Source organism: Callorhinus ursinus, unplaced genomic scaffold (assembly GCF_003265705.2).
Source record: "Callorhinus ursinus isolate GAN/ISIS: 27379988/994484 unplaced genomic scaffold, GSC_fseal_2.0 scaffold8, whole genome shotgun sequence".
Lineage (NCBI taxonomy): Eukaryota > Metazoa > Chordata > Mammalia > Carnivora > Otariidae > Callorhinus > Callorhinus ursinus.
Window position 1 is genome coordinate 223,548 of NW_027397070.1, and position 12,761 is coordinate 236,308.

At 38.3% G+C, this 12,761-nt stretch overlaps 1 protein-coding gene across 11 annotated transcripts in view; it reads right to left on the reverse strand.

Annotated features, from left to right (window-relative positions):
* The window catches only part of HNRNPC (heterogeneous nuclear ribonucleoprotein C), a 61,957-nt gene that overhangs the window by 21,598 nt on the left and 27,598 nt on the right, over positions 1 to 12,761 (reverse strand). For 8 of the 11 annotated variants that reach the window (XM_073894925.1, XM_073894923.1, XM_025870386.2 and 5 more), the window contains 2 exons: positions 7,901 to 8,015; positions 7,263 to 7,310 (listed from right to left, as the gene is read on the reverse strand). In XM_073894925.1, the coding sequence (XP_073751026.1) occupies positions 7,263 to 7,310; positions 7,901 to 8,015 (163 nt within the window). The remainder of the gene's footprint in view (positions 1 to 7,262; positions 7,311 to 7,900; positions 8,016 to 12,761) is intronic. The other 3 variants (XM_073894928.1, XM_073894927.1, XM_073894926.1) reach the window with 1 other exon arrangement.

Consider the following 12,761-nt stretch of genomic DNA (forward strand, 5'->3'; position numbering starts at 1 on the left):
CTTTGATATGGAATAAAAATAGCACTCTGAAAAAGCTCTAATGGAAGAATTTTTACAGTCCAGTCACTTATACATTGTTTAATTATTATTCACGTGCCATATGCAATATGTGATTTTTATTATAAAGTCCTCAGAGATCACACTGAAAATCAGGATCTTTTTGAACATTTATCAGGTGTTTATTGTGTCTCGGCTTTCATATTATAGCCTACTGTCAAACCTAGTAAGACACTTACTGTTTCCTGTGTTCCCAAGTTCTCAACAGAATGAGGAGAATTACTTGGCTGTCCATAACTGGGTAATGTTCCTTTTCATTTAAATTGACATATGACTGGGCGCCTGGGTGGCTCAGTTGGTTAAGCGACTGCCTTCGGCTCAGGTCATGATCCTGGAGTCCCGGGATCGAGTCCCACATTGGGCTCCCGGCTCAGCAGGGAGTCTGCTTCTCCCTCTGACCCTCTTCCCTCTCGTGCTCTCTCTCAAATAAATAAAATCTTTAAAAAATAAAAAATAAATTGACATATGACTCTCATACCATAGAATAAATGTACACAAACTTGTGCAACCATTACCACTATGTAATTCCAGAACAATTTCATGGGTTATCTTGTAAGGGAAAGAAAAGTGGGACAACTGATGAAAATCCATAGAAATCTCAGTATTTTTCTAAAAACGGATGGTTTTTTACTTAAGGAAACACTAAATATTTGTGGCACAAATAGTAAACACAAGTCAAATATGATTTTAATAATGCCAGTTTAACTATGGCAAACATCAATTCCATGCAGATGTCAGCCTAAGAACTTTCAGATCTACTTGTAGTATATTCCAATTTTGCTTAAAAGGTTAAGATTCCTCAAAAAAATAGAGCTTTAGGGCACCTGGGTGGCTCAGTCGTTGGGCGTCTGCCTTCGGCTCAGGTCATGATCCCAGGGTCCTGGGATCGAGTCCCACATCGGGCTCCCTGCTCGGCAGGAAGCCTCCTTCTCCCTCTCCCACTCCCCCTGCTCGTGTTCCCTCTCTCACTGTGTCTCTCTCTGTCAAATAAATAAATAAAATCTTAAAAAAAAAAATAGAGCTTTAATGCCCATGTATCTCCAAAACGTGCTGAATATTTTTTTTTTAAGATTTTATTTATTTATTTGACAGAGACAGACAGCGAGAGCAGGAACCCAAGCAGGGGGAGTGGGAGAGGGAGAAGCAGGCCTCCTGCCAAGCAGGGAGCCCGATGTGGGACTCGATCCCAGGACCCTGGGATCATGACCTAAGCCGAAGGCAGACGCTTAACGACTGAGCCCCCCAGGCGCCCGCTAAATATTTTTATTACACCACCTTTGGCACGAGAACACATACAGCCTTCTAATGATCCATAATTTTAAAAGTGAATGACTAAAAATGTGGAGATTTTAATTAAATTAGAAATAAATTTCAAATTCAGTATTTCAAAGCAACTGCTCACACAAGGTCCTACAGCAACAATTTTCCTAAAAGCAACAAGATTAGCAATACGACACAACTGAAACTGGATCTCTGTCAGAAGCTTCCAAGTTTTCAGACTTTCAGCATCAACAAACAGTAATGTTTTGCACACAGGCGTGACTTAGGCAACTCCGTTTTATACACAGATGCCCATCAATAGTCCTCATTAAACAACAACAACAAAAACTACCTTTGGGGCTGTATCCTACCAGAAAAAAATGTTTTGGTTAATGAATCTTATATGTGAAACAGAGTGGACAGTATGTCTGTCAGATATTAATACATCTAACATTTATCAGTAATTTTTATTAAAATTCATCCCAAAATGTCTAACACCTATAAAACTAGGAATGGCCTTAAGAACAGAAACAGAAGACAGGCCTAATTCAGGTAATCAGTGAAAAAGGTAACTTACGGAAAAAAACCTAATAATCATTTTGACTTTTCATCATTAAAATGCACAATCTGATCACTGTAATAATGCTAAGATATTAAGAACTACATTTATTTAACTTTGGAAGAACAGCACCATGTACTGAGAATCCTCTCAAACTATGGTAATCTTTAATGATCACAGGTAACAGTTTTAACTTTTCCACCTATACCCTGAATTAAAATCAGTGCAGAATGTAGCATAAAGCTACAGAATCTGATCCCGTTGTCTCCTCAGTAGACAACATACTAAAATATAAGTCACTTGGTTAAGTCTTAACATTTGATTACCCTCCAGTTTTAAAGGTAAAGTATTTACAATCCTTGGGACTTGATCACAAATGCCCACTCAACCCCCAAACAAAAATACAGGTCATTCTAACTCTCTTAAATAAACATTGTTAATTACATACTTCCTGGTTTCTACAGTGTTTCTCCTTATACAACACCCAACGCTTCCTGCATTCTTAAAATTTGTTGAAAATCAGGCTAATGATAAAATGCATAATGCCTCGGGCGCCTGGGTGGCTCAGTTGATTAAGCGACTGCCTTCAGCTCAGGTCATGATCCTGGAGTCCCGGGATCGAGTCCCGCATCGGGCTCCCTGCTTGGCAGGGAGTCTGCTTCTCCCTCTAACCCTCTTCCCTCTCGTGCTCTCTCTCATTCTCTCTCTCAAATAAATAAATAAAATTAAAAAAAAATGCATAATGCCTTTATGAAGTATTCTGCTCTTCTTTCCCACACCCCCTCATGTTCCCTCATCCCTAAAGGGAAAAAAAAAAAAAAAGAAAATAGAACCTGAACATGCCTGTAAATCTATCCAGCAGGTCAGAGAAAATACAGGTGGCAGAGAAACATGCTAAAATATAACCCACAGGGCGCCTGGGTGGCTCAGTTGGTTGGGCGACTGCCTTTGGCTCAGGTCATGATCCTGGAGTCCCGGGATCGAGTCCCGCATCGGGCACCCTGCTCGGCGGGGAGTCTGCTTCTCCCTCTGACCCTCCCCCCTCTCCTGTGCGCTCTAATAAATAAAATCTTTATAAAATAAATAAATAAATAAAATATAACCCACAATATCAAATCTGTGGAAAGCAGATGAGATTAAGAAATATTAAGTATAAATGGTACTGGAATTTTGTTTATAAAAGCAGTCTTTATCTTTTACTACTGTGCACTATTCTCTTTTTTGGGGGATGAGGGGAGAGAGGAAGAGAGAAAATCTTAAGCCGGCATCACGCCCAGTGTGAAGCCGAAGGATGGGCTCAATCTCCCAACCCTGAGATCAGTTCCTGAGCTGAAATCAAGAGTCAGATGCTTAACTCTCAATCTGTTCTTTTACATATATGTAAATTGAGATGTTTTAGAAGACAGAGTTAAAAATAAAATAAAAAGGTGTCTAGAAAACAAACACTAACCATTGTTCATTTCACTATGCATTAGTTGGTTAAGACTATTGTCACACATAAAGAACAAGTTATGCTACAGATGTTAGTTTTCTGGGAAGAGCACTGGTGGGGTATCCATAGTCCCCAAATTTTACTAAGTGCCAACAAAATTATATATGCCAGTGTTAATAGGATTAATAAAACTAATTCAGAAGTATAACTTTCAGCAAATTTAGTATATAAGAAATCTTGATAATAAACAGGAATGAATCCTCATGGTCTTCACTGATTGGTTGTTAATACTTACAATATTTCGGTGTTGTTACATTTATAATGCAATTTTTATTTATTTATTTTTTTTTTAAGATTCTATTAGAGAGAGAGAGAGAGAGAAAGCCCAAGTAGGGGAGAAAGGGTAGAAACCCAATGTGAAGCTTGATCCCAGGACCCGGGGATCATGACCTGAGATGAAAGCAGACACAACCCACTGAGCCACCAGATGCCCTTAAAATACAATTTATCTTTCAGGTTTCCTTTAGTCTTCATAGCCACTCTATTAATAAGCATTATATACATTTTAGGGATAAGAAAATTGTGATTACATATGACTTTGGTCATAAACTTCTTTGCTAAATATCAAGTCTTTAGATTCTTCAACTGTTCTTTCCTAGGCTATCAGCTGCCTCTCTACCATTAAGAATAAGTAGAACTCAAAATCGCAGAAAGCTAGGTAACAAAGAAATGATCTGGGGCGCCTGGGTGACTCAGTCGGTTAAGTGTCTTACTTTGGTTCAGGTCATGATCTGGGTCCTGGGATGGAACCAGTCATTAGACTGCGTCAGGTTTTATGCTCAGCAGGGAGTCTGCTTCTCCCTCTCCCCCAGCTCATTCAGGCTAATAAAATCTTAAAAAACAAAACAAAAAAACCCCCCCCAAACCTAAAGAAATGCCATGTATGTCTTGAAACATTTATGTGAATTTTGTGTTTTTAAGGGTATGCCTAAAGAAATTAGGTAGACACTGATTTACCCCCTTTACATAGGAAGACCCAGAGCTTTCAGCTCATCTCAGAGCCAATTTTCCATTCTCCTTTATTTTATATTTTTTGGCTTTTTTTAAAGATTTTATTTATTTGATAGAGAGAGTGAGAGAGCACAAGCAGGGGGAACAGTAGAGGGAGAGGGAGAAGCAGGCTCCCCGCTAAGCAGGGAGCCCAACGCGGGGCTTGATCCCAGGACCCTAAGATCATGACCTGAGCCAAAGGCAGACGCCCAACCATCTGAGCCACCCAGGTGCCCCTCCATTCTGCTTTAATAAAGAATCCAACACAGTTGATTTAGGATCATTATGTTAGCAACAAAGACAGTAACAAAAGTCTTAACCTTGCAAACTATCTTCAGAATGACTTCTGAAGAAACTAATTTTCCTGACTAGTTCTTTTTTTGACTAAACAGGTTCATTTTCCCATCACAGACCTTAGTAATATACTTGAATCGGCTCTTTACCAGGTATTGCCTGGTTGCTCGATTAGTTATCAGAAGTCTTTTTCTACTGGCTGAGATTAGAATGGAAGGAGAAAGACATTACTTTTCACCAACCCTATATAAAATCAAGCAATACATCAGACTTACTAAGTTATTCTCTTGCCTCTTGAAAAACTCAAGAGTGAGGCCAATAGTGGCACTGCCACCAACTTTTAGCATCAAATAGCAGTGGCAAGGTATTTCTGCAAACATCTAAATTTCTTCTCTATTCTGTTTACAGCTCTTTTCAATTAACCCTTCGAAAGTCCTCACTCAAAACAATCTTTTCCTAACTTACTTATAGTGGGATGATGGTAGGGACGGTCCAAAGTTTTGCTGCCTCAACAGGACAACTAAAAGTAAAACTTTAGATGGCTATTCTCATGAAAAAGGATTGTACATGTTAAAATTCTCTATACACTCAATTTAAAACGGGAAACAGGAGTTTGTGTGACAGTCTATGGTAACCCCCAATTATTTGTATTATATATACATATATATGAATGTATTAGAATTTTTCTAAAGGGAGCCATGGACAAAGATATAGGCTAAGAATTACAGAAATAAAACTACTTCCTCATACCTTCTTACTCTTGACTCTGACCTCAAATTTCTTCAAAAAAAATATATAAAGATAGCAGGAAGGGAAGAATGAAGGGGGGGGAATCGGAGGGGGAGACGAACCATGAGACTATACACTTGAGAAACAAACTGAGGGTTCTAGAGGGCTGGGGATGGGGGCATGGGTTAGCCTGGTGATGGGTATTAAAGAGGGCACGTACTGCATGGAGCACTGGGTGTTATACACAAACAATGAATCATGGAACAAATGGAACACTACATCAAAAACTAATGATGTAATGTATGGTGATGAACATAATAAAAAAATACATACATACATATATATACATATATACACCAATACTCAAGAATCTACCTATACCATGTATACCAGAATCCCTACAGGTGTAGTTGGGCATGAGTATTTTTTAAGCAGAGTGTGTGTAAAGGGCAGCTGCTTCAGATTAATTTAGTAGGTCTCAGTGCCTTCAAATCACTCACCCAATGATCACATTTTCAGTAGCAAAAAGATGCCCAGATCTGTTCTCATTTTATATTTTAATATTTTCAAAGTATGAGAATCACCATAGTTTTCAAGATACGTATTCAAACATAAATAGACACAAAAATGTTAAGAAATCTCTAAGGACAAATGAAATAACCATTCTGATGATGCATGAAGAATACTCAATCATACAACCTTAATATGGCATTTAAAGATCTTAACAATCCAGGCCCAAACTATTTTTCCAGTCTTATTTTTCTGGCTTATTAATGACTAGCTTGTTGCAGTCCGTATCTCTCTCAAACACAAAAACTATACACGTTCAGGCCTTACTCATAGTGTTTACTGACTGACTTGATTCCATTACCCAACTCCCTTGGCATGACTAATCAACTCAGTTCCAAAAGTTCTAGTAATTCTTATATATATTAACATCATACTTATGATTGGAATACTGAAAACCTAAGATGAAAAATAGCAAAGGAAAATTCATACCAGATCAAGTTCAATATAGGAGTATGCTCCATATACCTCCATATAATGCATAATTAAAAAAGCAGGAAACCAAATAAACTTAGTATCTCCTTAATGTTCATGAGGACTAACGTTAACAGAATGCCATAGTATTTTTTGTGTATTATGTCATTCCCCAATACCTAATTCCTGTATCGTCACATCTAAATCTCTAATTCATAATTGTCCATAATGTATCCCTATCCACACATCTTCCAATTTTATTTCTCAAGTCTCTTCAACAAATACTAATGTTCTTCTGAAGGCGCGCGCACGCACACACACACACACACAGAAATTAACCATTGTTCCTACCACCTTGGCTTTTAGAATGGTGTCAACCACCCCCCCATCTACAGGTCTTCAACACTTTATATAACCCCTAAAGCAATTTATATTGTTAATTCATTTATGTATGCTTACTGTATCCTATCTTCTATTAGTTGGTTTGCTCAAGGGAGACTTACGCATCTTTTTTTAAGTAGTTTTGCCGTAATGCCCTACAATGCAAAGCCAAATGGCAAGTGTGCACTAGGGAAATAATGAAGAGAACATGGAAATGCTAATTAAGTCCTATTTTGTCATTTGGCAAGTCTGGCACACACACTCAAATATAATACTGGACATGTTCCCATATGCCCTGACAATACATAAACTTATTCTTTGAAATCAACAGAAATGTCACCCTAGTATACCCCAGACAATTTGTAGGAAGGTATTTTTCATTTTGTTTATCAAGGGGGGACTTTGACAACATGTTTGTTGTTTGTAGTTACTACCGAGAGAATGCTCATTACAAAACAAAAATAAATGGTTCTTACTAAATGGCTGTTTACCAGAATAGACAAAACAACTTTAACATACCTGTCATAATAATCTCGTTGAAAGTCATAGTCCAAGTCAAAAGAGGAGCTGAAAAATAAATACCGAAGAGGATTAATTTGGAGCTGTTGATGTAAATTCACAATAGCAGATGGGAAAAACAAAAACAAAAAACCATGCAAAACCAACCATAACAGATCTAGAGATTAGCATGGAATAATCCTCAATCATTCAAGCAACAAATCACTAAAATTCCAATCATCTTAGAAGCCACTGGACATGCAGCAGCTAATTTTGCAAATTTAGCCACAAATCTACAATTTCAACATAAAACATAATAGCTAATAAGAACACTAAAAAATACAATAGTAAACCAAACATTCTTATGCTACCCTCCCTCCCTTTCATAGTTCCCAGCTACTTATACAAACTAAACAACTCTCGAAAGATTTCATTGTATGTTAAAAATAGCAAACTGCAGTAAGTAAAAAAATCTCAGGGAATTCTAGTAATTCTCTGGGAAATGGGCGAAAAAGGAGGCATACTAATACAAAATTAATAAAGCATCATTTTTACACAGATAAAACATATTACAGTTAACCCTCCCCACATCCAGAAAACAGATAGAGAAGATGCCCACTGATGGACACAATGCAGTTATAAATAATAAAGTTCCGGACCTGAGTAGAGGGGACGGAGAAGGGTGTTCTGGTACTGACCCGTACATCTCCGCTGCAGATCGTTTCACACCTGCTTTTCCTCGGTTCACTTTTGGCTCTGCGGCCAGATTAATATCTGAAAAAACAAAAAAGACAGAAACTTATTAATGACAACTCTGTTGGGGCAGGGGTAGGCCAGGATCTTGAACTACAGTACTTAAATGTGTACATAGTATATAAATCAACGAAGGCCGAACACTGTATCTCATCTTTCCTTATGTAAGGCTAGGACTTTGTACTTCAATACTTTGTCCTCTGTACCATAACATAAGAAGTACTCATTATATATAAGACACACACACACACACACACACTCACTCACTCATATATAAGACATGATGAAATTTGTCTTTGGTATCTTCTACCCTCAGCTCCCGCTAAAATGAAACTCACTATTAAGAGCATTTATTAGGAATCAATGAAATGCCTCAGAGATAATAAAATATACAGCAATTCACGAATTATTAATACCCTCAAATTATCCCCAAAGGTGAATTTTCTCCTTACAAACAGGATCAGCTGTAAAAGTTGAATAAAAATAGTTAATAAATACTATTTTGGAGGGGGGCGCGCCTGGGTGACTCAGTCGTTGAGCATCTGCCTTCGGCTCAGGTCATGATCCTGGGGTCCTGGGAACGAGCCCCGCATGGGGCTCCCTGTCCGCCAGGAGCCTGCTTCTCCCTCTCCTGCTCCCCCTGCTTGTGTTCCCTCCCTCGCTGTGTCTCTGTCAAATAAAATCTTTGAAAAGGAAAAAAAAAAAATTTGTAGACTTCACTGGAAAAAAAAATACTACTCAGGGCGCCCAGGTGGCTCCGTCGTTAAGCAGCTGCCTTCAGCTCAGGTCATGATCCCAGAGTCCTGGGATCGAGCCCCACATCGGGCTCCCTGCTCAACGGGAAGCCTGCTTCTCCCTTTCCCACTCTCCCTGCTTGTGTTCCCTCTCTCGCTGTGTCTCTGTCAAATAAATAAAAATACTATTCAGTGAATTGCTGAACCTTTACATAGACATTTTGTGTGTGCACTTGTGTGTCTGCATGCACACGCACGCACAGACACACACACCAAGGGAGACTTAAGGGAACAAAGGAAAAGTCCTAGTTTCCATAAACAACTGTTATTAACTATTCCAACATGGCCAGCTATAACCCTGCCACCCACTGCCTACCAAACAAAAGAATTCATGATCTGTTTCTTATTCTAACAAAAATCCGTTGGTCAAAAACCAGCTCTCCAAGACTTAGTTCATCAAATGACCAATTGAAAAACAGATTTTTAGGACACTATTTGAACACCATTACATTTATGAAGAATCTGCAGAGTTCTTGGTTCACTAAACTCATTTCCAATTTTTAGCATCCAACATTAACAACCTTGCCTTTACAGCTGACTTTTTTATTTTAAGTAGGCTCCAGGCATAGTGTCCCCCAGCCCTACCCCCAGCTGGCCCACTGTCTTAAAAAAGAACCTCAACTCTAAAAATGCAATTAGTAATCTTAATTTTAGTAAAACATAAACAAAAAGGCATAGTTATTTTCAAACTGTGGTACTAAGCACACAAAATTTTTTCTTAAAAAAAGCACTTCCTATTCTGCCTGAAAACTAGAGAGAAGCAATTAAAATTGAATGATAAAACACTCCTGATGTACAGTGGCTTTTATATAATTCCCATTATTTCAGTAATTGGTAAGTCAAGATTTAGGTCAAGAAATATATCAAATCACCTGGAATATCCTGTGGTGCCAGAAAGCAAGGATGCAATGAAATTATAAGACTAAGGTCTCAAGGACACAGGTTACACTGGCCACAGATGAAATATTTTGAGCTGTAAAACAGGGTATGGAATGTACTACAACACACCAATTTAAATTATTAGAGGTATTAATATTATGGGGGCACCTGTCTGGCTCAGTCAGTACAGCATGTGACTCTGATCTAGGGGTTTGGGTTCAAGTCCCATGACGGGAAAGAGCTTATAGAACGTACTAAAAAAAAAAAAAAAGGCTAGGCAACCCCCTCAGGTCCTTTCCCTCCTTGGGAGCTTTGTAGTATCACTTTGCTATGGCTCAATAAACCTTTGCTGCCCACCCCCCCACCCCCCGGCTAAAAACTTTCCATAATGAATGCTATTTCAGAAAAAGCAAATATTAATGAGTTGTTCATTTTAGAAGAGTTATGCAGAAGGAAATCAGAAATCCACTCTACTACAACCCCTAATGAAATACCTAATCAATGATCATCAATGGATGATCACCATTAAGGTGAAAAATTGATGGGAAACTTTATCACAGATGGATCAAGATCGAAAACCTGAATCCAGGGGCGACTGGGTGGCTCAGTTGGTTAAGCGACTGCCTTCGGCTCAGGTCATGATCCTGGAGTCCCGGGATGGAGTCCTGGGATGGAGTCCCGCATCGGGCTCCCTGCTCGGCGGGGAGTCTGCTTCTCCCTCTGACCCTCCCCCCTCTCATGTGCTCTCTCTCTCTCATTCTCGCTCTCCCAAATAGATAAAATCTTTAAAAAAAAAAAAAAAAAAGAAAAGAAAACAAAACCCGAATCCAAATTATCCTTAACATCACTAAAAATGGGCAACCATGTTAGGTTGTAATCATGTTAGATATGATACAATATAAAATGCATTAACATTATCCACTGTAATTGAGTCAAGCCTCTAGATCTGCACAGTCCAATATAGTAAGCAGCTGCTAGTCACAAGTCTGAATTCAGATGCATTTTAAGTATACATGTTTGTATTTCTACAGGACAGCACTGCTCTAGATCTAGCATTATTACACAAAACAGAGGTAGAGAAAAATTAAATGACACCACGAAGAATCAAATCAGTACACAGTATGGAAGACACTGAGGCTTTCTTCAACAAATTAAATGTCACAAATTTTTTAAAGAAAGGAAGGGATGGGGAAACTCAGATTTAAAAGACACAGGGGCAATTAATCAAACGCATGTGGACACAGATTGGATCTGGATTTAAAAAAGTTTGAGACAATAAAGGAATCTAAATATGGATTAAATATTTGACAGTATTAAGGAATTACTGTGAGGTTTTTTTAATACGTGGTAAGAGCAGTGTGGTCTGCATTTTGTTAAACGTTCTTATCTGGTTGGATATATATGCTGATGTCTTAAAATTACTCTAAAAAAAAGAAAGCCAATAGAAACAAAAGATGAAAACAAATTAAATACTAGTTCATCTGTTAAACTAGGTGAGATGTGGGGTGCCTGGGTGGCTCAGTCGTTAAGCGTCTGCCTTCGGCTCAGGTCATGATCCCAGGGTCCTGGGATCGAGCCCCGCATTGGGCTCCCTGCTCAGCGGGAAACCTGCTTCTTCCTCTCCCACTCTCCCTGCTTGTGTTCCCCCTCTCGCCGTGTAAAATCTTTTTTTTTTCCGCTGTGTAAAATCTTAAAAAAAAAAATAAACTAGGTGAGATGTACTTACACACATTCATTAAATTCTTCTACCTTTGTTAGTAAATTTCCATGACAGTTTTAAAAAAAACCAAGTATCAGAAAAACCCGTCTTCATTTTATGATGCAAAACTCCTGTTTTAGTTCATTTTCCCTGCAGCCATTTTACAGATGCCATTTTATACATGTGTTTTCCTGTACTTCGGATATAGGACTAATGGGTATGAAAATTTCTTATGTATTCTCAATTACAACTATTCTATGTATCTTCAATGTCAAGGATTACAAGGCTAACTTCTAATATTTTTCCTTCCCAATCTAGTATGATTAGGATTTTTAAAAATAGTATTTAAGAAGTGTTTACAAATTACACAAAACTTTTATTCTAGGATGAAAGAGCTCTTCATGAAAGAGCCACTGAGAAACCATAATCAAACGTTCAAAATAGTATAAAAAGTGAGGGGCGCCTGGGTGGCTCAGCCAGTTAAGCATCCACCAACTGTTGGTTCTGGCTCAGGTTATGATCTCAGGGTTATGGAGCCCCGTAAGGCATCGTGCTCCATCCTCAGGGGGGAGTCTGCTTCAGATTTTCCCCCCTTCCCTCTCGAAAATAAAATAAAGAGGGAGCCTGGGGAACTCAAGTTAAGTGTCTGCCTTCGACTCAGGTCATGATTCCAGGGTCCTGGAATGGAGACCCACATCTGGCTCCCTTCTCAGCGGGAAGCCTGCTTCTCCCTCTTCCGGTGCTCCCCCTGCTTGTGCTGTCAAATAAAATAAAAAAATCTTAAAAACAAAACAAAATAAAATCTTAGAAGAGCTGCTCCTGCTATGAAGAATAATGCTGTTTACTACAAGAATGGAGCTGTCACTTATTAAAAAAAAAAACTGTTGAAACGTTACAGTAACTCATGTTATGTAAGAAGTATTTATTAAATGCTACAAACATTATCAAATGCTCAAGTTTTGTGTAGTCCTGTTAGGAAACACCAACATGGAAGCACTTAAGGGGACAAAAATCCACTGCAACCTGAAGAGAGGAAGCCAGGTAGAAAATAAAACATTTAAGGTGGAATTAAACTTGAACATTATGCATTAAAAAAAAAACAAATACAAACTCCTGAATACGCTGAAAACAAAATGAAAATTTAAATAAGCCACCACAAGAATAATCAGAAAACTCTCAACTAAAAAAAGTCTCAATTATGAATTGCTATAAACTTTATAAATCTATAGTAATTTTGTTTAACTGCTAAGCAATACCTTATCAATAATGGAACTAGCCATTCTTTGGCACTCAAGATGTCTGTGTGCTTATTCCCTCTTATTCGTAAAAAGCAAAAAGAAATAGACTTTTGTCTTACAAACCTTTCAGCTTCTCTAATATTCACACCCAGGAAAA